Raw genomic sequence first — 27,284 nt, 5'->3', positions numbered from 1 at the left:
TGATTAAAAATCAATTAAGAACAAATACGGAAGCATGGAAATCAAACTACTTCAAAACAGGCTGAAACAAGAAATTTTTTCAAAAATTTAGCCCATCCATCATAGCGTAAGCTGCGCTCACCGTGGCGGATGGCACAGAGGGACAAATCCCTTGAAGGCCACTTGCACCACGGTGTAACTATCATGAATTAGGAATAACTAGTACTGGATCAGACATCAATTTCCTCTTCAACTCTTGAAATGTTGATTCACATTTATCGGTCCACACATATGGCTAATCCGTTTGAGTTAACTTAGTCAATGGAGACACAATATGTGAGAATCCTTAAATGAATCACCGAAAGTAGCCTGCTAATCCCAAGAAACTTCTAATTTCTATCACTAAGGTAGGCGGTTCCCGTTCCAAAACAGCATCCACCTTGTGTGGATCGATAGTAGTCCCTTCTGTCGACACCACGTGACCAAGAAATCTCACTTCCTTAAGATAAAACTCACATTTACTAAGCTTGGCATACAACTTATTGTCCTTTAAAATTTGCAAGACAGTATGAAGATGCTTCAAATATTCCTCCTCATCTCTTGAGTAAATCAAAATATCATTGACAAACACCACCACTAACTTATCCAAATAAGGACAGAATATTCTATTTATATAGTCCATAAATACTACTGGAGCATTCATCAATCCAAATGGCATCACTAGAAACTCATAGTGACCATATCTAGTGCGAAAGGTAGTCTTTAGTACATCTTCAATCCTGACTCGAGCTAATGATAGCTTGATCGCAGGTTGATCTTAGAAAACACTGCAGCTTCAACCAACTAATCTAGTAAGTCATCAATCCTGGGCAAAGGATATTTGTTCTTGGTTGTTACCTTGTTCAACTATCTGTAGCCAATGCAAAATCTCATACTACCATTATTTTTCTTCACAGATAACACCGGTGATCCCCAAGGAGACATACTCAGTCTTATGACACCTTTTTCTAGAAATTCCTCCAATTGTTTCTTTAGCTTTGCCAACTCAGATGGAGACATCCGATATGGAGCTTTCAATATGGGTTTTGTTCTAGGCACAAGGTCAATAGAAAATTCCACCTCTTGTTCAATCGACAATCCAGACACTTCTTCTAGGAATACTTCGGGAACCTCATTCACTACTCTGATTCTCTCAATTCCTTCATCATAAGCAGCATGAATGGAAAAGAATACCATATATGCCTGACAACCCTGTTGAATGCACTTTTCTGCTTGCATTACAAACAAGAGTCTTGGCTGACTTGGTTTCATTATAGGTACAGTGTACAATGGCAAGGATATTATCTTTCTTGCACAATCTATCATCGCATTGTTTGCCGACAACTAATCCATACCAACCACTACATCAATCCCAATCATGGGTAGACAAATCAAATCAATGGTGGTTGATCTATTCTCAAATCTCAAATCAACACCCAGACAAGCGCGATCGGTTTTTACAGAAATTCCTGCCAGTGTAGACACATTTATCATATATGGCAAGGTATGCATAGACAATTTCAGCCTCAACACACAATCATCAGAAATGCAAGAATGGGTAGCACTCGAATCAAACAAAGCATCTATATCACAATTGTGCAGAGAGATTTTACCTCTAATCAAATTTAGAGATGCATTTGCCTCCTCCTGGGATAATGTGAATACCCTCCTAAGAACTGTCGATCTCTACTTTGTGGTACCCACTCTGCCTTATTCACTATATTTGGCTCTGTGCCTTGTCTTGCCACATTTAAAACAAGCCTAGCACTTTTAAAACATTCTTACTCCACTATACATAATTAACCAATATAACACCTAGTAATCAGAGACTTAACTCAACAAGATGATTACTATGGTTCAGTTCAAAAGCAAGGGTTCCCAAATTTTATAAAGAAAAAAGAGTTTGAATCAATAAAAATCTTTCATATCAGAGTAAAATAAGTTACGAAAGTATGGGATATCTCAGAGGAGTAAAAGAAGTTAAAAATGGTTGAAAAACAAAACATGTGCTGTGATACAGGGCAATCCGTTGCGGCTTGTGCACGCTGTGCTGCGGCATGTTGCTCTCTTTGCCACATGCTACAGCTCAAGCGCCATACGCCACCTTGTGTTGCATAAAATTTTTACTAATTCTACTATCATTTGATAGCAGAATCAGGGAAACTTTTAACTCACCCTGAATCTCCGTCTGACGTCTGAATAACGCGATCTAGGTGTCTATAGAAAGCTCTTTACATAAACAAGCTAAGGGTATATGTTTCACTTCCAAAACAAGTCATACTAGAAATTTGAACACCCAAACACATTTCAACCACTTTTCACCACTTTAACACCAAATGGGTGTCTAAAACCCTCAACATGTGCCAAAAGCTTTTCCTAACACTGAACCATGTCCAATGGACCTAGGACTACTAGTATAGCAAGTCACAAGAAATGAAACATTAGTACAACAAAAATTCACTCCTTAACCCCATTTTATTGAAAACAGAGGGGAAGGTAATTTGTCATTGCATCTCACCCAAATCATTCAAAACATGATCAAATCACACTTGCATTAGTATTTTGGCCTTATAAACATATATATATATATATATCAACATACATAGAGACTAAGGGCCCAAAATACAAAACTAATATTTTCAACATCAAAGTAGTGCAAGTATGATGGCATGCATCCTAAAATTAGCAAATCATATACTATTACCCAATTAAATCTAAAATAGAGGCATATAGCAGGAATATGTTAATTCCCCGCCTCTTTAGCCTTCTCCCTCTGAACACCAGAGCTAGAGCCTGAAAAATGTTAAATGAAAAGGGTAAGTTTAGTCACTCAGTAACTAAGGTTCAACCTACCTTATTCAGTTATATATCAATTATAAACCAAATACATGCACAAGGAAATCAAGTATGTAAAACATGCTGGCATATATCATATCTTGTCATTTATCATTAAATAACTTCCTTAACTCTCATAAACTAGGTGCGTTGTCATCATATGCTCAAATATGTGACATGACCTATTATTCATGCGACTTGCCGCCACTTAACATGTGTGGCACGTCATATATTTACTTAGGCAATGATCAACCAACCTTATATCCTCCTTACTTCCTCAGACCAAAACTGTGGGCTATAACACTGAATAGGGCTCCGTCCGTGTGACTGGACTACCCAAGCTCACCAATCGTGAGGTGTAACCCAGCCAAAGATCACAGGACCCACTCTCGGACAATGACTTCCCCTATTCTTGAATCCCTGGGGTGTCTCATACCCTAGGCTATTCTCCTCATTGAATCGGTAGAGATAGCTAGGTTCTAGTCCCTCGAAAAACTATGGGACAATCCCTCAACAAACTATGGGACAAGGCTATACCCCCGTCCACTAGAGGACAGCCTAAATACCATATAAATTTTTCTCTACTCCAAATCCTGAGATGAATTCCCGCCACTGATCATGCCATAATCAATACTCACTTATTTTAATATTTTTACTCATCATCACAAAAATCACGTTGGGCTCGTAACCATGCACTACCTAAGTGTGTACTCTCATCATCTTCTCAACATTATTCTCACTTACCTTAAAATTTACTTCTCATAAACACATAATTACTTCTACACAACATCACATTTTACATTTTCAAACCAAAAATAGCATTACGCACATACAAATTGTCATACTCTCATTCAAGCTAATATATGGTTTTACATTAAAAATCAATCCCATGCATGTAACATTCACAATTCACAATTAACAATCAATTAACATATAACTGCCTAAAGTAGGGTTCCCCTGATTACCTCAAACCTTTGATAGGTCAAAGATTTACCCCTCAATCAACTTGCTTTCAAGCTTGAATTTCCAATCCAATAGGTGACCCAAGAGCCAATAATACAATCAGCCAAGTTAAATTTTATCAATATAACCAACTCAAGCATTTGAACCCTCAATCTCTACTTCTAAATTGCCTAACATTCACTCCACATGAGTTGGAGCCTATCCATTGGGTTTAATAATTACCTTTAGCCCCCTAATAGCATTAATGAGCTATTAAATCCCCATTAACAGCATCATAAACTTCTAACCACTATAATAAATGAGATTTTCGAATATTAATGGTGCCTAACAACCCTAGATACCAAAACTCATTATACCTAGGTTTAAATACTCTAATCTACTCCCATTAACTCCATTTGAGTTGATAAATTTGGACCAATAAAATTACCATCCTCATCTAAACCCTAACTCAAATCCTTGAGAAAATGGAAGGGGAAAGGAGGAAGAGGCTTAGAAATCTTACCTTGGATGATTTAGAGCTTCAAACCTCCTCAAATTCTCATCTAAGTCATGCCTTAGCAGAGCATTAGCGCGTCTCTCCATTTTCCTCTTTTCTTTCTCTCTATTTCTGTCTCATTTCACATCTAATAAATTACAGAAAATGGCTATGTATAGTAGCGCATGGCACATAGAGGTCCTCCCTTGCTTAGAAATGTTTGTGCACCGTGGCAGACGATTTCTATGTCACGGCATGTGGCACAGCAACATCAACTCTTCCTTTTCTTCTCCTTTTGATGCTCAGGTGGCCTTCCTTGATACCGGACCCACAACTAGGGCTGAAATATCATCAAATATGATTATTAGACCTCTCTGGCCACACACACCACTTCAACTTACTTAATTACCCTAATTAGGTTTAATTAATCAGGGGATTAAAAATTAAAATGTTACAACTCTTCTCTCATTTTAGGAATTTTGTCTCCAAAATTCACTTAATTTAGCAAAGCTAGTAAAACCTTACCTTATTGAAACAAGTAAGGATATTGGTTTTTCATCTTCTCTTCAATTTCCCACATAGTATCACTAGAAGTCATCCCTTTCTATGTGACTTTCACAAGCTAAGTTTTCTTGTTTCTCAGTTATTTCTTCTTAACATCCACAATTTTCTCCGGCTCTGCCTGATATGTTAAATTCTCATGTAACTCCACATCTTAGGCTCAATCACATGTGAAGGGTTAGGTTGATATTTCTTTAATTAAGACATGTGGAATACATCATGCATAGCCGATAGATGAAGAGGTAGGGCAATCCGGTATGTCAAAGGCCTAATTCTCTTAAGAATTTCGAATGACCTAATAAATTTGGGAGTCAATTTCTTTGCACAAATAGACCTCACAATTTTAGTCATAGGTGTGACCTTTAAAAATACATGATCTCCAACCATAAACTCTAACAGTCTCCTCCTCTTATCTGTATAGCTCTTCTGTTGACTCTGAGCAGTCAGCAACTTCTGACGAATAATCTTAATTTTTTTAGTAGTTTGATCTACCAAATTAGGACCTAACATGCTTCTCTCACTTAACTCGGTCCAAGCCATTTAAATGCTCACATGAAAACTGTTGCTATAAGAGAATTTTGCCAAAGGTAGGTGCTTATCCCAACTGCCACTCCACTCGATGGCATAATTATGTAGTATATCCTCTAGAGTTTGGATGGTCCTCTCGGTTTGACCATCAATCTGAGGGTGATATGCTATACTGAACTTCAATTTTGTACCCATAGGCTCGTGCAGTGCTTTCTAAAAGTTTGAGGTGAACCTTAGATCATGATTTGACATAATTTCTTTCGGCACTCTATGTAACATCACAATCTCTTGAATATAGACCTTTGCAAGCTTCTCTAGAGCATAGTTAGCTCTAATTGCTAAGAAATAAGCAGACTTGGTCAATCTATCCACCATTACCCAAATAGCATCATGATTCGCTTGGGTACATGGCAATCCCATAATGAAATCCATAGAAACATAATCCCATTTCCACATAAGAATCTCTAATGGTTGTAACAATCTTGAGGGTCTTTGGTGTTCAATCTTCACCTTCTGACAAGTAAATATCGAGATACGTACTTCATCATATCCCTCTTCATACCAGGCCACCACCACCGACTCTTCATGTCTTAATACATCTTGGTAGTTCCTGGATGAATGGTGAACTTACTCTGATGAGCTTCAGCTAGAATATTCTCTTGAACCCTTTTATCATTAGGTACACATACCCAATCTCTATACACTACCAACCTATCATCATTGAACTAAAAGTCCTTAATCTTGTTTACCTCAATATCATCTCTAATCCCTAATAGATACTTGTCTTCAAGCTAAGCTTTTCTCAAGTCTTTCTAGAATTCATTGGTGATTACCGTTGTATTCAATTTGTACATAGCGAAATCTGGACTATTCTGGTGTTCACTAGAGAAATCCTTTATTAGCTTATACTCATGGATCATCAACCTCGCAACATGTATGGTCTTGCAACTCAAAGCATGGGCTACTACATTGGCCTTCCCCAGATGGTACTTCAATTCAAAATTATAATCTTTTAAAATTCCATCCACCTTCACTGTCGCATATTCAGCTCCTTTTGATCAATTAAATACTTGAGGCTCTTATAGTCACTTACTCATAGAAACCATAGACCAACTCTCAAAACTAGAGAAACTAATGTAAAGTTGAAACATTCTCACTCTATTATACATAATTAACCAATATAACACCTAGTAATCAAAGACTTAACTCAATAAGATGATTACCAAGGTTCAGTTTAAAAGTAAAGAATCTAAGTTTTCTAAATAAAAAAGAGTTTGAATTGATAAAAATCTTTCATATCAGAGTAAAATAAGTTACGAAAGAATGGGATACCTCAGAGGAGTGAAAGAAGTTGAAAACAGTTTAAAAACAAAACATGTGTTGTGATATAGGGCAATGCGCCATAACTCGTACATGTTGTGCCATGGCATGTTGCTCTCTATGCCACACACTGCAGCTCAAGCACCATGCGCCGTGGCTCAGGTACCATATGCGATGGCATGTTGCATGAAATTTCTACTGATTCTGCTATCATTTGAAGTAGAATCGAGGAAACTTTTGACTCGCCCCGAATCTTCATTTGACATCCGAATGATGCAATCTAGGTGTCTATAGAAAGCTCTTTACATGAACTAGCTAATGGCATAAGTTCCACTTACAAAACAAGTCATACTAGAAAGTTGGACACTCATACACATTTCAACTACTTTTCACCACTTTAACACCAAATGGGTGTCCAAAACCCTCAATATGTGCCAAAAGCCTTTCCTAACACCTAGTGTAAAATTTAAAAAATTATAACCCTGATTTATTAACCTAATGAAGGTAGTTAGTGAGTTAATGAGATGTGTGGCCAAAGGGGCTTAACTTGGCATAATTGATATGATTTCAGCCCTAGAAGTGGGTTTGGATCGAAGGTGGGCCACCCGGGCAAGGAAAGAGGATGAAAAAGTAAAGAATTGTTTTATGTGCCACACGCTGTGGTGTATAGTTGGTCCACTGCGGTGCATGAAGACAATTTAAACGTAACGAGCTCTTCTGTGTCATGTGCCGTAGTGCATGGCCAAAAATTAGATAAATTAGTTCGTGAGCTGCGTGAAAATAGAAGAGAAAAAGAGAAAAAAAAATGAAGAGTCAAGCTCAAGAGATACAAACCTTAGCCCAATGCAAGGAAGACTACAAGTTGAGCCTCTTGCAAGCAAGGAGGCAAGAAACCCTTGTGAAGTAGTCAAGGGTGGTGTGATTTTAAATCCTTTGTGATCCCTTGATTGTCTCCTAAATTATTTTCTATTTTAATGGTCCTTTGATTTAACTCCCTTTCTTAAGAAGCAAGATTAGTCTTAGTTTTCTATTTTGAGTCTAATCAATTATTAGAATTAAATATATTATTAATTTCTAAGTTTTGTAATCCTATAATTTTAAGATCACATCTCTTAAATTATGTAGTGAATATTTCATCATTATTTTATATTATCTCTCCTTTTTAGTATTAGGAAATTAAGGTTTTAATTTTAGGAAATAGTCTTCTTTATGAGCCTATATAAATTAGGCATGCTCCATCTTGTAAATAGAACAGAAGTTGAATGAAATTATTCATTTTAGAATTTATAACTCTTGTGAGCCTTAGTGCTTTGTGGTAGCATCCCGTGTGAGAAACAAACGTGATCAATAACAGGATCAATTCTTGTGATGTCTTCAAAGGTTGAGGTTCCTATAGGTAGGTGCTTTAGAGGATCTTATCCTTGATCATTATCCTGTTGTTTATTTCCTTTCTTTCTTTATTTTTTGTCATAAATTTCATCCCTTTCTTTTTATTCTTGTGTTTTTGTTATGTTTCAGTTGTTCTGTCCCTAAACTAGCACAATTTTGCTTCCACGTCCCCTATCAGAAATGATTGTTAAAATGTATATTATGTGTAAAATGTGCATAGCAAGATCATTGGTGGTAGTTCGCCTAGGAAGATGAGTAGATTGGTTGAAAATCCATATGGTATTGGCAGTGACTGTTGGAATCAGGAACTAGCTTTGGCACTGACCGTTAGAATCAAGAGATAGCCCTTGTCCCATGGTTGTTTTGGGACTGTCCCACTTGTTCTACGAGGGACTTGAACCTAACTAGTCTCCACCGATTCATGAGGAGGCTAGATTAGGTGTACGACACCCCATGGTTGTTAGTATTGGGGGAAACCAAATTACATAAGTGAGTGAGTTAACCTTAGCCCGATAGCTCCTCACAAGTGGAAGGTGGGGTTAGTCCATAAAGGACGTAGCCACATGATAGCCATCAGTTTCATGTCGAAGGTAACAGGAAGATATAAGGTTGGCATCTGATCATGCATATAAGTTCAGCCACATGGTTGTTATTTTTATGGTCCGACATGTGTTGAGGATGTATGGTTGTTATTGTTGTAGCCCTGTGTTATGTTTTCACTAAATAACATGACAAAATGTTTTGTGACAAGCCTGGTCACATGGTTGTTAGTTTTGTGAACCGTGGCCTAGTATTATATGATATATGTGTTTATTTACCAAATTACAGCTATTTACAATTAATATGTAATTGTAAGGGTTAAGTGAAACTTTGTTATTGAGTACTCACCCCTCAATTCTCAATATTTTCAAGAACTAGCTCATCGAATCTGAGCTGGGGAAAACATACAAAGGCTTAGGATTTGTGGAGTAAATCCTCTATATGCCTCTCTTTAGTAGGTTTCATGTGTAGTATTTGCCAACTAGGATTAATTGTTATAATTTGTGCACTACTTGTATGACTTTGTGTATAACTAGTATATTTTGTACCCTGGCTAGTGAGTTATGGTTGTGAACTCATGGATAGGGCTAAAATACTTGTGCAAGTAAGAGCATATGTATTTTTGAGACATATGAATGAAATGGTTGATTTTGTGCAACTTTTCCTTCCCTTTTATGTTTTGTGAAAATTGAGGTTGAGTCATGGTTTTATGAAATAAGCGTTTTTTATTGTGTATGGTGTGTTGATGAGTCTGTAAGGGTCCATTGAGTGTGGTTGGATGGTTTGTATAAGCTATTGGCACGTGTGATTGAATTGTGACACCCCATTGGGAGATTTTGTGAAAAAGTGGTCAAAATGGGTTTTTGTGTCCAACTTTTTAATAGAAAATGAGTTTGAATGTAAAAATGGTGCCATTAGCTAGAGTTAGGAGAAAGCTCCGTGTAGTCACCGAAACCACCTTAATCAAACGTCGGACAGAGATTTAGGATGCATCAGAAGTTCGCCTCCCGAGTTGTCAAATGATAGCACTGATCTATCAAATTTCATACAATGCGCCGTGATGCACGAGTCGTAAGCCGCAGCGCATGTGTCCTTTTTTGCACAGAATTTGTCTTTGAGTTTTAAAACTCATTTTTTTGGGTCCCAATTGATTTCCAAACTTCCGCTTTGTTTTCAAAACTCTAATTTGGACTTCTTAAATTATATTTGGGATTTGAATTGATGAAAATTGAGATTCCTTTGAAAGATTTTGAGAAATTTCCTTTATAAAATCCTACAGTTTGGTGATTCTTAAGGATTAAGCCCTGGATTACCATGATTTGGAGTTAATTGTGATTTAACCTCAGGGAGGTTACACTTGAACCATGTCCAATGGACCTAGAACTATTAGTACAACGCGTCACAAGCACTGAAACATTAGTATAACAAAAATTCACTCAACCCCATTTTACTAAAAACAGAGGGGAAGATCATTTGTCATTGCATTCACCCAAATTGTTCAAAACATGATCAAATCATTATTTCTACACTCACATTAGTATTTTAGCCCTATAAACACACACACACACACACACACACATATATGCATATACAGAGACTAAGGGCCCAAAATACAAAACTAACATTTCAACCATCAAAGTAGTGCAAGAATGATGGCATGCATCCTAGAATTGACAAATCATATACTATTACCCAATTAAATATAAACTAGAGGCATACAGTAGGAATATGCTAATTCCTGCCTCTTTAGCCTTCTCCCTCTCAACACTAAAGCTAGAGCCTGAAAAATGTTGAATGAAAAGGGTAAGTCTAGCCACTCAGTAACCAAGGTTAAAACAACCATATGCAGTTATATATCAATTATAAACTAAATACATACACAAGGAAATCAAGTATGTAAAACATGCTGGCGTATATCATATTTTATCATTTATCACTAAATAACTACTTTAACTCTCATAAACTAGGTGCATTATCACCATATGCTCAGATATATAACATGACCCATTATTCACGTGACTTACTGCCACTTAACACTTGTGACATGTCATATATTTACTTAAGCAATGATCAACCAACCTTACATCCTCCTTATTTCCTCAGACCAAAATCGTGGCCTATAACACTGATTAGGGCTCCATCCGTATGACTGGACTACCTAAGCTCCCTAATCGTGAGGTATAACCTGGCCAAAGATTACAGGACCCACTCTTGGACCACGGCTTCCCCCATTCTCGAATTCCTAAGGTGTCTCATACCTTAGGCTATTCTGCTCATTGAATCGGTGGAGATAGCTAGGTTCTAGTCCCTTGACAAACTATAGGACAGTCCCTCAACAAACTGTGGGACAAGGCTATGCCCCCGTGCATCGGAGGGCAGCCTAAATACCATATGAATTTTTCTCTACTCCCAATCCCTAGGTGAACTCCAGCCACTGATCATGCCATAATCAATACTCACTTATTTTAACATTTTTACTCATCATCACAACAATCACGTTAGACTCACGACCATGCACTACCCAAGTGTGTACTCTCATCATCTTCTCAACATTATTCTCACTTATCTCAAAATTTACTTCTCATGAACACATAATTACTTCTACACAACATCACATTTTGCATTTTCAAACCAAAAATAGCATTATGCACATACAAATTTTCATACTCTCATTCAAGCTAATATATGGTTTTACATTAAAAATCAATCTCATGCATGTAACAGTCACAATTCACAATTAACAATCAATTAACATATAACTATTCAAAGTAGGGTTTCCCCAGTTACCTCAAACCTTTGAGAGGTCAAAGGTTTACCCCTCAACCAACTAGCTTCCAAGCTTAATATTTCCAATCCAATAGGTAACCCAAGAGCCAATACTATAATCAATCAAGTTGAATTTCATCAACATAACCAACTCAAGCATTTGAACCCTCAATGTCTACTTCTAAACTGCCCAACATTCACTCTACATGAGTTGGAGCCTATTCATTAGGTTTAATAATTATCTTTAGCCCCCAAGAGCATTAATGAGCCATTAAATCCCGTTAATGGCATCACAAACTTCCAACCACTATAATAAATGAGATTTTTAGATATTAATGGTATTCAACAACCTAAGATACCAAAACTCATTATACCTAGGTTTAAATACTCTAATTTACTCCCATTAACTCCATTTGAGTCAACAAATTCAGACCCATACCCTATATGGACCGAAATCACCATCCTTATATAAACCCTAACTCAAATCCTTGAGAAAATGGAAGGGAAAAGGAGGAAAAGGCTTAGAAATCTTACCTTGGATGATTTAAAGCCCTAAACCTCCTCAAATTCTCATATAAGTCGTGCCCTAGCAGAGCATTAGCGTGTCTCTATGTTTTCCTCTTTTCTCTATGTTTCTTGGATGATTTATGTCTCATTTGCGTCTAATAAATTGCAAAAATTGGCCATGTGCCGCGATGGATCGACAATGTGCCGTGGTGTATGGCACAGAGAGGTCCTCCCTCGTTTAGAAATGTCTGTGCGCTGTGGTGGACGATTTCCACGTCACGATGTGTGGCACAGCAACATCACCTCTTCCTTTTCTTTTCCTTTTGATGCCTAGGTGGCCCGCCTTGATACCGGACCCACAACTAGGGGTAAAATACTATCAAATATGATTATTAGATCCCTTTGGCCACACACACCACTTCAACTTTCTTAATTACCGTAATTAGGTTTAATTAATCAGGGGATTAAAACTCAGGATGTTATAACTTTCCCACATGATATCCCCCATACTTCTAGCATTGAGGGGTTCCAGCTGTGCTAAGAGTCAACAAAGGCACTGTAGAATCTTGCTAAGATGGCTGTGCACCACTAGCACTATTCTTTAGCCCACTACTCCTCTAGAAAGAACCTCGAGACTATAATCCCCTCTGAAAAAGTCTTCTTCTTCCTAAAGCTCCTAGAACTACTGGAACTAAAACTGGACCTCCTACTAACTCCACCAGTAGGGCCAAGCGACTATGAGAATCTACCCTAACTATCCCTTCTCTTCTCAGTCTCTGCCTCTTTGCCCTTTCTCACAGCTATTCTCAGCTTATTACACATCTCATCATAAAATGTGATCTCAAACAAGGCCAACTGCTGTCGGTACTCAAGCCCCATCTTCTCAAGTAGTATCTCAGCTTTCCATTTCAAGTCATCATTTCTTATGAGATAGGTAGAGTACTTCAACAATTAATTAAATTTAGCGATAAGAGCTTTTTCATCAAGATTCCCTTGCTTAAACTTGTAAAACTCAACCTCTTTCTCTACTCTGAAGGCTACAAGGAAGTAAAAGTTGAAAAACCTCACTTTAAATTCATCCCATGTCTACTTAACTCTACCTTTTGATCTCACTAATTTTCACCAATGTTTAGCCTCTTTCACAAACAACACCGAGGCCAAAGTCACCTTCTGCACCTCTAAGCATGGCACAACTTCAAGGATTGTTTCAATTCTCTCGATCCACTCTTTAGCTTTGCCCTCTTTCATTGTTCCATCAAAAGTCGATGGATCAAATCGTGAAAAACTCTTCCATGCTCGATCTATGGAATTCTGTGAACCATTGCCACCCACAACTCTAGATTACTTGGGTGTGCTTTTCTCATATGCTTCATCCTCTTCCTCATACATCTCTTTTTCATTTTCTATTATTCTACTATCACCTCTTGCTCTATCATTCTTTAGTATACCTTGACCCCACACCGAATTGCATATTTCTTGCATCAAATTTGTCATCTCCAAAAGCAAGGCATCATTACCCTGCGGCTCATTCCTTGATTGTTCCAAGTTCTGACCAACCAGAATGTGATTCTTTGGTAATAGCTCATTGGTCTCTGGTACCATATCCATATTAGATAGGTTACCACTCATAGCAATTCTGGTGGCTCTTCTTCTTGCCATCCTCTCTCCCCTCCTAAGGATGGAAGTAACCACACAAAGAGCAAGCGTTAAATGAGATAACTATGCAAACGGAAGGTAAGTGTAATGAATATATATGCCAACTTCTAGACATGAATGCAACAATAATGCAATCTAACACAACAATCACACATACCAGTCTCGGAACGCTTGAAACTAATACCAAATTGTAATGTCTGCCTTGACATTACCAGGACAACATCCTTACATGCTATTTTGATAACCAAGATTAGATAAAATCCCAAGCAAAGGTTATCACAACTTAAAGGTTTTAAAAGATAATTAGTTAAAATAATGGGATCTCAAGAAAACCCTTTTTGAAATATTGTTTGAGCTTAAAACATGGTTAAAAATTAATTAAGAACAAATATGAAAGCATGGAAATAAAACCACTTCAAAATAGGCTAAAACAAGCCATTTTTCCAAAAATTCGGCCTGTTCGTCGTGGCGCAAGCCACACTCGCCGCGACAGATGGCATAGAGGGACGAGTCCCTCAAAGGCTACTTACGTCACGATGCAACTATCATACGCCACACCATGCACCTATTGTCATGATAGTAGATTGCTATCATGATAGCTCTCTAAACTTTTAGAGCGTGCCATTTCGCCATTCGACATCCAGTTTGAGTGATTCAAGTGTCCACATGAAGCTCTCTAAGCCCTCTAACTAATGAAACTGGCCTCACACTTAAACAATCATCCATTTAAAAGATGGACACTCGAAACCAAAATAGTTCATTTTCACCTCAAAACACACACAAAGGTGTCCAACTCACAATGCCAAATGCCATTAGCCCTAGGGATACTTTAACCACCTCAAATGGACCACACATAACATGACAATTCAATCAAAACATACAATTAAGCATTCACACTCAAAATGACTACCAAAACCCCAATTCATAATAACATAAAGGGGTGGACAAAATCTAACACATATATCAACTTGGTCATTTTGGCACATAAATCACTTCAATTATATCACTTGTAATTGTAATTTGGCCATGCACACACAACATCAACCTTGGACTAAGATACGCACACTTATCACAAATTCATACAAGTGATATCCTAAAATAATGTCATGTTCCTAAGTTGGCATTATATAATGGCAATATTCATTGCAAACACAAAAGAGAAAGGGGAAGAGCTATACTATAACGCTCTTCACTCTTCAATTGCCCCTACGAAGCCCTCACCTGTAAAATATAGCCATGGGATAAGATAAACATCTCAGTAATAAAATAATTCACTGCTATTAATTAACATGGACAACCATCAGGGAGTAAAGCTATTAAAACACCAAGAATATGCTTTTACCATATTATAATATTCTTTTTCATCAACACAAATCATTTACTACTAGCATGATAATTTTACCATCCAAGCCTCCATATCACCCCGACTGAAACCATAGGCTCTTGAACCAAGTACATATTCACAATAGTTCGAGCTCACCTTTAGTAGTAGGATCACCCAGCTAAAGGTGCCATATCCTACTTTTGAACTATGATCTCCCCTTATCACACATGAATTGGGGTGTCGTTACTCCAACATTGCATCATTGATGCTAAGGAGCATATAGCATCACTCTCCAATGTCGTATCCTGCATGGATACTAAGGATAAAATTTCCAACACCGTGCCTCACTAGATACTAAGGAGATACATGCCATATGGACTTTTACTACTCCTTCCTACGGGTGAACTCCCACCTCCTAACATGATCATGCTCAAATTACCACACATTTCACACCCTTATGGGAAACCATAAATTTTCACATAAGAACTCACAATTCTTTATCATTTCGAGAGTAGTTTCTAATGCACAAGAAAATCATCTTTCACAATATGCTAAGCTTTCAAAACACATGTAAACACATATATTTATCTACTTATAAATAATTAAGCAATATAATCAATCAGTGTAAATTATTTTGTTACTTCAACCCTTTGTCACACAAAACGGTTACTGTGGCTCAACGTTAGCTCCATACATTCTATCCGCACGAGGAAGCTTGAGCAATACTCAATCTACACAATCAAGTGATAGACATCAATTATCACTCTGGATAACCTCGAATTCACTAGGTTCTAAGTACTCATAACACTCAAATTCCTTTTCTAACAACATCAACCATTCCCAAACACTCTAACCATCTTGTTAAACATCCCAACACACCAAAATCACTAGCCAATTCCCCACATTGTCTCAAAACCTCCAAATTATGCCTAAGGTTCGCCCAAACCCTCAATAAAAATTTCTAATCACCATAAAACTCATAAACTTAGGGTTAGAGGCTTGATTTAACTCTTAAGACCTTAAAAAAACCAACAGGTTTGGTCTAAACCTAAAGGAACCGAGATTAAAGCCCTCATTGCCTCAAATGTCCAGATTTTCACATAATGAGGGAGAGGGAGAAGAAAGAAAAGCTTACCCAATGTATATAAAGCTTATAAGGCCTCCAAAATCATGTTGGAAACAAGCCCTAGCAGCCACAAGCTCTTCTATGTCGCTGCTCTCGAGTTCACCCTTTCCTCTCTTCTAATTTTTAGTCTGGTTCGTGATCTGATAAGTGCAGATTTTACAACTGCATCACGGTGCATTGACATGCTTGCCGTGGCGTATGGCACAAAAAGCCACACCAAAATTTAAACTCCCTTCCATGCCATAGCCTGCTCAAACATCAACCTAACCATCTTCTAAGGCTGTCCAAGAATCCAAAAACTATATTAGCCTCTCATAAACCTCATTAATTAATAATTTACCCTAAATTAACCAAATTATCCTTAGAAATACTAAAAAATCTTAATTAGGAAATTTAGGATGTTACAGTTTGTCTACATGAGACCTCACATCCTCAATTACAAAACATAATGTTAGCTTGAACTGCCCCTATGGGTAATACTTAAACTGTCTTGTGCATAATGTATGTGCTCATTTTTAAATGTCTTCACACATAGAAATGAAGTTTCCTTTCCCATTACATATGCTGTGATCTTCCAAGGGTAGCCTTCAATGTCACATATCACTCTCATCTTCTTTGTACTATTGTTCTTATATTTGTATGGAAACTTATGAGCAATACTATATTTATACAATACTTTTCTAAAGGCTTCAGCATGGGGAAAGGTTTGCCCTACACCTGACAACAAAACCCTCTACTTAGAAGAATTAAGCTCTAGCATCAATGTAGGTGTGCTTTCTACTCTATATGGTAATGTTAGAAGTTCTCCGCAAGTTTGTTGGGTTACATATTCTACCCTGCTTTTAAAGGCTACATGTTCGAAATTATGATCTTTAATAGGAGGAGAAGGAGAGTTTAGATCTGAAAGTGACAAGAATTACTCCATCCTGCATTCATAATCCATCCAACTTTATGTCTCATTTACATTTGCATTGACAATCACAACTTCAATTATTAAAATAACAACTATGCTATAGCAAATGACAACTTTCTTTAGAGGAGTTAAACATAGTAACTTACATTGGTGCTTCCTTAATTGTTATTTCTCTATTGCCATTTCCTTTACAACCTATATATACATAATTGCTTCCAATATTATACTCAAATAGGATAGCAATTCCACCATCATCAACAAGGTCTATAAGCATTATTTTATCATATCTCATAGTATATTTCATGTCACTCAAATTAGTGTCAATGCTAAAACCAGATGATATAATTATTCTTAATTCTTCAAGTGTCATCCCTTCTCTAATCATTTTCACCCTCACATTCCCCTCATCATATTGTATTTTACCTTCAATATTTTTTACAAAATGTCCCCTTATGTAGAAATAAAAAAATAGTTCCTTCCCAAAACTAGAAGAAGATGAAGCCATTTCTCATGCCAACCTAAAATAATGAAATAATCATTCATCAACATGTCTATTTTTTAAACATTATGATCACATATCTATTATGTTTTATCCAATAATAACTATTGTTCTTATATTCACAACTTTGTATTTGTTATTCACAACTTCTAGTTTATGCATTTACAATACAACTAAAAATGATATATCATTTATCATTTATCTATGTTGAGTAAGCATCAGTACCCTTGTTTTTTAGCTTTAAGCATGAAGAGAAAATGAAGACCTCAATTATTTATGTATAATAACCCACATCAACTTCAACTATTACATATGGGAGGAGAAAATTTCAAGGAGAAGAGAAAATTTACTCATGTACAATAGACGCAACAAAGGAAGAATGTATGCTAATATATACCCATGGACAGCGGCTAATCAAAACAAACAACCCATGTACAGAAACTAAAAAAAGGAACACTAGAACGAGAAGAGCAAGGAGAAGGAGAAGAAGGGGAAGAGAGGGAGAGGGAGATGGACTAATACCATGAAGTAGAGAAGAAGATGAGACCATGAACAGGATGAAGCAAACGTGAGCGAAATTCTGTTCAATGAGATTGAGATTTTTATTTACTTTGAGGGCAATTTGGTCATTTCATTTGAATTTCTAACGACAAAAATGTCCCAAAGGACTTCAGGGGGATTATACTATTTCCAGGGACCAATATGTTAATGAGCTAATTTAAATGGATTTTTTTTCATTTTTCCTTATTTTAACTTATTATTATTTTGAAAGTGTTGCCTCAAAATGAATATGCTAGTCTTCTATCTCTACTTTTGATTAATATGATAAAAATTTTCAAACTAAATTAAAAATAATTTATTATTAAGTTCTACCCCCTTGAGAAGAAAATTTATCCTTCAACAAATATTATTAGATCTATCACTTATTGCTTTTATAAATTAAAATATAAATAACAACTTTTCATTTATTACGTGTTACTCTCATATATAATTAAAAAATATAAACATTCTTGAAATTTCTCACCACTTGAAAATTAAAATAAAATTAGTTTAAATTTTTTTTTAGAATATATTGATCCATTAATTAGTTTAGAAAAAAATAAAAACTATAACTATAATAAATCATATCAACAATAATTGTAACCTAAATTGAAAAATAAATGTACTCCAATTAGCTTAAAAAAAATCAATTTGTTTTATATCAACCTAAGTTGCCGACACACAAGTTGAAGGATAAAGTAGCAAATTTGACCATAAATTATTTTTCGAGGAGCATCTGGTAGCCTAAACTATCAGATGGTACAAAATAAGTTACGAACTTTTAAAAACAGAGCATCCAATAGCCCGCCGTTAACTTAAGCTAATGGACGTTATGTGAGGCCCACAATGACACGTGGCACTACACGGGCGTGATACATTAGCATGGTAAAGGTGCAAATTTAGCCACCAACTATTTTCTTAGAATCGCTGGGTAGCTTTTACTATAAAAAAATGAATCATCCAACACCTTCCCCATCAATTTTGACCAAACACCATTTATTTTCATACTTATGAGGCCCATAAAGCATTAATCTCTCCAATCTTCTTGCCTTCGTTCTCAATATAAGCTCCAGAAGAAGAGGTTTAATGAGTTTTAATCTTAAGACGACAAGGACGATGCTAATGAAGTACAAGCTTGATTTTACTATGCATAAGAAAAGCTTGATTCTAGCTTAATTTAGTCATAAATTATTTATTCTACTTTGTTAGCGTCATCTCCGTGAATATCTTCAAATAAGAATTATTTCAACCTCTTCTTCTCGAGTTGAGATTGATAATGAAGGTAAGAAGATAGAGAGATTAATGCTCTGTGAGCCTCATAAGTATGAAAATAAATAGTGTTTGGTCAAAATTGAGGGGATGTTTCAGGCTAAGGAAGTTTGAGGTAATAACAGGTCTGTGATGCCCTTAGATGTTTTGGGCCGCACGGGCCCTACACTGATGTATTCAATGAGTCTATAGCCTTTGCCGACAGGCCCGGGTAATCTTTGAAATTTCATCGTGATGGGGATAGATCATTGCAATTGTTGGTCTTCAACAAGAAATTCCTAGTAAGTGCGAGTCATCAGCTCGCGTTGACTACGTCCCTACCCTTTGTACACATCGCCCGTCGCTCCTACAGATTGAATGGTCCAGTGAAGTGTTCGGATCGCGGCAACATGGGCGGTTCACTGCCGGCGACGTCGCGAGAAGTCCACTGAACCTTATCATTTAGAGGAAGGAGAAGTCATAACAAGGTATTTTCGTAGGTGAAGTTGCGGAAGGATCATTGTCGATGCCCCGCGAAAGATTGACCTGAGAACCAGTCGGAAAGCCCCCACGCAGGGCGAGCCTCCCCGCATGAGTCGAGGGCGCGACCCCGCTCAGCACGGGCCTGAGCCCCCAGCACAACAACCAACCTCAGCGCTCGAGGCGCCAAGGAAACACAGAGAAGCAGTGTGGCATTGGCGGTCCTGAAGCGGAGCCCTCGAAGCCAGCGCCGCGCCTTTTGCCGCTTGCATCCGAAAATAACTCTCGACAACGGATATCTTGGCTCTCGCATCAATGAAGAACATAGCGAAATACGATACTTGGTGTGAATTTTAGAATCTCGTAAACCACCGAGTCTTTAAACGCAAGTTGCGCCCGAAGCCATTAGGTCGAGGGCACATCTTCCTGGGCATCATACAACGTCGCCATCGCCCGGGACCACGCGAGGCAGAAGGTGGCCTCCCCAGAACCCCGGCTCTCGACAGGTTGAAAGTTGCCTCTCAACGATGGCCACCACGGTAAAAGGTGGATGAGATGCCAATTGAGCCCACACATGCACGCGCCGTCCCCCGAGTCGGGCCGCCGGATCGGTGTCCCTGAACACGACCCCAGGTCAGGCGGGGCTACCCGCTGAGTTTAAGCATATCAATAAGAGGAGGAAAAGAAACTAACAAGGACGTGCCTCGAGCAGGCCGGGACGTACCGAGACCATAGCCAGAGCCAGAGCCAAAGCTACAGCAACAGCCACAGCCACAGCCATCTTATCTAAGTCCAACTCCACAACAATTTGTTAATTTTTTAATGAACATGTGTAGAAATAATGAAATAATGGATCCAGAACTTCATCAGGCTCAAGCCATTCTTGGTTATGAGCGTTTTGATTATTATAGGGGGATCTTGTATAATACTAGATTTGATCCTACAAATCCTAATCGACGTAGGACAGCTCTTTTAGTTATGGTAGAACAATGTAGACGTGTTTTAGAAAATTAAAAAAGAAGATATTATATGCAATTTTTTTTATTTTCTCTATATTTAATATTTTATTAATATATATTTTATTTTTAAAAAAATAAATAAAGTGAGTAAATAATAATTAATGTGCAAGTTGTTAGATAAAAATAAATAAATATCAATATATACAAATTTGAGCGAAATTTCCAAAGCGAGCACATAACATCTTTTTTTTGTAAACTCTTTTTGAATTGCAGTGAGTACTCACTTTCAAGTCCTATGCTTGCTGCCGATGGTGATCTGACATCCGGTGACGATAGGATTTTTCTTTTATTTTTTTTAACTATGAGGAACATTTTAATCTTTTCACTTGTGAAATTAATATGTCAAAAGGATCAAAAGATTACAGTGAGAATATAAAATTATTTAATTTTTCTATGATATAAATATTATATAGTAATCTTTAAATGCTATTTTTTCTATTATTAGTGATAAGACAGGACAGCTTAGGGTCGCCACTTCGATCCTTTTCTTTTCCATCTCTAAGACTTTTCAATTATTAGTACTTGAATGGGGCATAGTGGTAAAAACAAAAATTGTTACAACAAGATTGATGATGTCACACTCTCTGGATTACATCTTATCAATCATAACTTTAATCGTACAGTTCTCTTCCCTTGTCCCTCTCAACTTGATCTATTCATATCACGCACTTCCACCCTTCTTTAATGCTATGATTTGCTAATGTAGATTATCTCCTTCCTCCACTTATAAGTGAAGCACCTTTGTCTAATCTTTCCTTTTCTTAAATATTAAATATTAAATAAAGGGAGAGATCAACGTAAATGTTAGAATACACTTATTTTTTAATTTCAGCAATAATTATTATTTATACAATTTATTATAATACAAGTTTTATTTTTTAGGTGATGAATGAGTCAAAATATTCTAAAACAGATTAAAGTTAATTTTATTTTAATTTTTAATGGATAAGAAATTTTAAAAATGTTTATATTTTTTATTTTGTATGAAAATGTCACATAACAAATATAAAGTTGTTACTTATATTTTAAATTGTTGGAGCATTAACTGATAGATTAATAATATTTATTGGGGATAAATTTTCTACTCTGAGGCATAACTTAATAATAAAATTATTTTTTATTTTTTTAAAATTTTTTCTCATATTATCAAAAGCATAGTATTAAAAACCGGACCGGACCGGCCGGTCCGACCGGTGACCCGGTGACCCGGAGACCAGTCCGGTCCGGTTCATATGGCCAAAGTGGCCTCATGTGACCCGGGTTAACCCGGGTGACCCGGGATTAACCCGGGTAAAACCGCCCAACCCCCCGGGTCGGGCGGGTTGGCCGATTATTATTTTTTAAAGAAATTAACCCCCAAAACGACGTCGTTTTGGGGGTCATCCTATTAAAAAAAATTAAAAAAGAAATCAGACGCCCTAAGTCTGTGGCTCTGTGCCTCACTGCCTCAGTAGTCAGTACCTCTGCGTCTCAATCTCGCAGCGAAGCCATAGCTGATAGGAATCCCGAATTCGAAGGTCGAACACATTTCACGTTATCTCAGTCCGAAGTTCGCCGGTTTGCCGTCGTCTCGTCTCATCTCTGGCTGAATCTAGATGCTAAACCCTCGAGTGACCTAAATCAGCCCTAACCTTTCGCAAGAATACCCAGGATGTTCATCAGCTTCTTTGCTTGGTTCTGTCTCTATCTGATTTTCGCTTCATCCACTGATATGGCATCGCAGTTTGTGTTTGGATCCGCCTCCTTCGGTCTGTGAGAAGCCATCTTTGCTAATACTCAGGTAATTATAACATTTTTATGCAACAAAATCTCTTACAATTTGCTGGTTTTCTCAATAAACGAGCTACGGATTTTGGATGCAATCACCAAATTCTGATGTTTGTTGTTTGAATTTATTCTGCATAACACGGATTTGTGTTGAACAATTTTTTCTTAGCTCTTTTAAATTTCAAGTTCAACTAAATTTTCCCTTATATGGGTCTTTGTTTTCTTTGTCATTTTAACGTTTACATAATTGCAACTGCTTAAAATATATAAACGTGATTTAGCATACATACATATAAAATAAACGTGATTACATATATACAAAATAGCTGTTGATTACATATATGCATTCCTTAGGAAGATATGCAGGGAGCATAGTGTCATCTTCAATGTCCCTCATGAGAGTCTTCTAAATGTTGGTCAGATATTCTATGTATAGCCCTTCCCCCTTCCATTCTCTTTATTTTGGTCCATGGTCAATAAGATGTATCCTTTAAAATTGCCATTTTGTGCACCGTTGAGCATAGTGTAGAATATGGCAATCATGTTACAAATGGAAGGAAAAAGGCTAGAAAAGAAACTCGTTTTAAGCCTCGAACGGCTGGCCAAGTTGATCCCTTCAATGAGTACATGATCACTAAACTGATTTTGCTTTTTTTTTTTTAAAGTTGTGCCTTCAGAGAGAGTAGTCAGTCAATAAACGTTTTTGTATGTATGCTGATTTGCTCTGGTTGTTGAAAATTAATTCGAGCTTTATGTTGCTCTTATTTGTGTACTGTATTCTGGATTTTTGGCTGCTATGATTGCTCCGGCTGCTCTAGTTTTTTTTTGCATTAGATATTTATTTATGTTGAAATTATCATAGCTTGCAGATTACAATTATAATATGGATATTGGAAGTAATTCTAGTAGTGATGGAACTGAGAATCCTACCCCGAATTCCAACAATCCTACTCCCAATTCCAACAATCCCACCCTTGCTAGCCATAATGACTCCACATCTGGAACCCCATCAGTTCGCGGGAAAAAAGATCCTGCATGGGCACATGTTGCTTTAAGAAAAGAGGGCAACAAAAATGTGTATACATGTCTTTATTGTGCATTGAGTTATAAAGGAGGTGGAATAAATAGATTGAAGCATCATCTTGCTGGTATAAGTGGAAATGTAGTTTCCTGTAGTAAAGTTCCTTTTGATGTTCGTTATCAGATGCAAGAATCATTAAAAAGTGGGAAAAAGAGAAAGCTTGTCGATGTACAAGCAGACATGGAGGAACATGTGTCTAATGCTAATGAACCCAATGCACCTGCTCCATCTAAGTCAATCCCTGAGAGTAGTGCTAGTAAAAAAAAACCTCCTACTATGCTAGTTGAAAATTATTTTGCCTCTAGGACAACTCCAGGTTCCCAACCAGGCATTAAGAGTGCATTTGCAACTAAAGAAGCACAACACAGTGCAAAAATGGCCATTGCTGAATGGGCGATCATTAATTGTATTCCATTTAATGCATTAGATTGCCCATTCTTTCAAAAAGCTATGGATGCTATTGCTTTAATTGGGCCGGGGTTTAAGGGTCCTACTGCTTATGAATTTAGAGTTAACTTGTTGAATGATTGGAAAAAAGAATGTCAGCTACTTATTGAGAGTCATCGATCTAAATGGAAAACTTATGGATGTACACTCATGGCTGATGGTTGGACAGATGTGAGGCAACGAACTTTGATAAATTTTCTTGTCTATTCTACACATGGCATAGTATTTGTAAAATCTGTTGATACTTCTGATTTAGTGAAAGATGCCAAGACTTTATTCTCATTGTTTTCTGAAGTGATTGAGTGGGTTGGTCCCAAAAATATTGTACATGTGGTGACTGATAATGCTGCTAATTATGTAGCATGTGGCAAGTTGATTAAAGAGAAATATAAAAGTATTTATTGGTCACCTTGTGCTGCTCATTGCTTGAATCTTACTTTGAAAGACATTGCAAGTATGTCTCATGTGTCACAACTTGCAACAAAGGCATCAAAGATCACTGTGTTTGTTTATAATCATATGGTCTTTCTGTCATGGCTCAGGAAAAGAAAGGGTTGGAAAGAAATTGTGCGTCCTGGTGCGACAAGGTTTGCTACAACATTTATCACATTGCATAGCATATATATGCACAAGCATGACTTACAAGCTTTAATCACTGATAAGCATTTTGTGGATCACAAATTATCAAGGACCGAAGCTGGAATAATTGTTAGTGCCATCATATTAGATAATCGATTTTGGAATGAATGTCTTGAAGTTGTGAAGATTGTGTCTCCTCTTATAAAGTTGTTGAGAATTGTTGATTCAGATGAGAAGCCTTCTTTGCCTTATGTTTATGAAGGCATGCAAAGGGCAAAAAAAGCAATTAAGGCAATCTTCACCAATAAGAAAGACCAATACAAGCCTTACACAGATATAATCCAAGCCCGATGGGATAAGCACTTGAAGACCAATCTTCATGCAGCAGCATATTTGTTGAACCCTGCCTTCTTGTATGATGATGACTTTGTTCATAAAAGAAGGTTAATGGATGCTATGCTTTCAGTGTTTGAGTCAACTGAAAATGAAGATGTTGATTATATTGTGATGATGAAGCAGTTAAGCTTGTATCGTGACCGTAAAGAATCTTTTGATAAAGCTTCATGTCATAGAGCAGCACAGAAGCTAGACCCTTGTAAGTGTTAATATTTAACATGATCATGGTAATTTTATTTATCATATAACATATAACTAATTCTCTTTTATTTGCAGATGAATGGTGGTCGTTTTATGGAAGTTCTGTTCCAGAGTTGCAAAATCTTGCAATGCGTATTCTTAGCCAAACTTCTTCCTCTTCTGGTTGTGAGAGAAATTGGAGCTTGTTTGAACGCATCCATACCAAAAGAAGAAATAGATTGGAACATCAAAGACTAAATGATTTAGTCTTTACAAACTACAATCTATGATTGAAGAATAGGTAATAAAAATAAAAGTTATGAATGTTTTTAATAAATAAAAATTTATTACTATCTCATGGTAGATATATTCTTATATTTGATTGTTTTGATCTCATTAAAGGAGCCAATTGAAGAAAAAGACAAGTTTTGATCCAATTGATTATGAATCTATTGACAAATTGGACTTTTGGATTGCTGAAGAGGAACAAGAGCCAGCTCCTGAGTTTGATGCTGATGATGTCACTAATTTGGAAAGTGCTATGCATAATGAGAATGTTGTAGCTTCATCAGCTTCTGAGAGAAATAATGAAGGTTCATACTTACTAACATGTCTATATTGCATAATATATAATTATTTTTTACACAATGATTAATGTTAATTTTTGTCATCAATAGGGGAAGAAGATATGAATATTTCAGAGCATCCACATTTGAATGATGATGTTGGAAGTGGTTCTGGTTTCTCTCAATCATCTCCTAATGTTTCAATCCTTACTCCCGGAGATTTGAATGAAATTAATGAGGATTTTGGTGTTGATTATTATTAGCTTTAGACTTTTTGATGATTAAAGGATTGTAAGGATGAATATTTTAAATGTTGTGTTTTTAATGATGTTTTGATGATTATCTTGGACTTGTATGTGATATTATATAAGATATTAAGTCTTAGAGAATTTATTTTTATTTAAATCATATTATTTTATTATGTCCGGTTTGAATCCGGGTTGACCCGCGGTTGAACCCCTGACCCCTGACCCCCAACCTTGACCGGTTCAATGGCCGGGCCGGTTTTCAGTACCTTGATCAAAAGTAGTGTATAATTATTGAAAATTAACATATTCATCCTAAGCGGAATACATTTTAAATGAAATAAGTTATTAAATAAATAGATTCTTATAGCATTTTGCTTTCTTCTCTCTCCACGTGGGCACTTCACTTCCTCAGAGGTGCTCATATTCTATTATTAAAAAGGCAAGTAGGGAAGAGTTAAAAAACAAATAAATATTTATTTAAAAAGGTCAGTGGTCATCCTATAGAGTGAAATGCTCACTTTGCCAATGCAATCAAACAAGACTATTGATTCTTTTCATTTTTCTTTTGTAAAGTGTAACCTTGAGAAAGATTAATAAAAATGAAGGTAAAGGTAATTAAAATTTGTTGGCTTTAATTGGGGGATAACTTTAAAAAATAGTGATGACCTTTTATTATCATACTAATACAAATCACTTTTAATTATTTTTTAATTCTTATAAAATAATTAAAAGTGTGTTATAAAATAAAACAAATATAGAAAAAATAACCTTCTATTACAAATTTTAATAAAAGAGAGTTACTCTAAATTTCAACTAAAATTTTCTATACAATTTCATGGGATCAATCTCGAGGTTATTAATTTTAATTTTTTTAATAATTATTGAGTAGCACAAGCACAACTCTTAAGCCCCAATTTATATTAGAAAACTCATTACTTTAATATATTTAAACATGACTATTTTTTTGGGCTAAAAAAATACAGCTTATTTAAATTTATTAAAAAAGTTGGTAAAAGAAAAAAAAATTCATTGAAAGGCTTGTATTAAAGCTTGCACATACAGAGAGCAGGCTTGATGTGATATGACTATGGGGTTAACACTTTCACAGGAGTAGGGAGCACGCTTTGTCTACTATAAATTTTTTTCTTAAAATATAATATTAAAAAATTATAAAATGCAAGCCATGTCTATATATAGTACACATTCCATTTCTTTCATATAATATTAAAAGTTATTTGCTGATTTAAAAAAAATAAAATTCATAGCAATGCCAGTATATGCAAGAAGTAAGAGGAAGATGGCATAGAAATGCT

At 36.4% G+C, this 27,284-nt stretch overlaps 1 protein-coding gene, 1 long non-coding RNA gene and 1 other non-coding gene across 3 annotated transcripts; all 3 read left to right on the top strand.

Annotated features, from left to right (window-relative positions):
• Positions 1 to 19,968: 19,968 nt before the first annotated feature.
• LOC129316960 (5.8S ribosomal RNA) lies at positions 19,969 to 20,124 on the top strand. Its single transcript, XR_008594878.1, has one exon. It is a non-coding gene; the product is annotated as a 5.8S ribosomal RNA (ribosomal RNA).
• A 3,233-nt stretch (positions 20,125 to 23,357) lies between these two features.
• LOC129316487 (uncharacterized) lies at positions 23,358 to 25,104 on the top strand. The gene is made up of 2 exons (XM_054960912.1): positions 23,358 to 25,024; positions 25,101 to 25,104. The coding sequence occupies exons 1-2, from the start codon at positions 23,358 to 23,360 to the stop codon at positions 25,102 to 25,104; spliced, it is 1,671 nt and encodes a 556-aa protein (XP_054816887.1).
• Positions 25,105 to 25,135: 31 nt separating this feature from the next.
• LOC129315335 (uncharacterized) lies at positions 25,136 to 26,134 on the top strand. The gene is made up of 4 exons (XR_008594457.1): positions 25,136 to 25,176; positions 25,254 to 25,458; positions 25,560 to 25,750; positions 25,835 to 26,134. It is a non-coding gene; the product is annotated as an uncharacterized LOC129315335 (long non-coding RNA).
• Positions 26,135 to 27,284: the final 1,150 nt, after the last annotated feature.

Source organism: Prosopis cineraria, unplaced genomic scaffold (assembly GCF_029017545.1).
Source record: "Prosopis cineraria cultivar Desert tree isolate PC_DT_omini unplaced genomic scaffold, ASM2901754v1 PC7, whole genome shotgun sequence".
NCBI lineage: Eukaryota > Viridiplantae > Streptophyta > Magnoliopsida > Fabales > Fabaceae > Prosopis > Prosopis cineraria.
This window is presented reverse-complemented; position numbering and strand designations above follow the sequence as displayed.

Coding starts and splice junctions, on each gene's coding strand:
- LOC129316487 (XM_054960912.1), top strand. CDS start 23,358: ATGGATATTGGAAGTAATTCTAGTAGTGATGGAACTGAGAATCCTACC.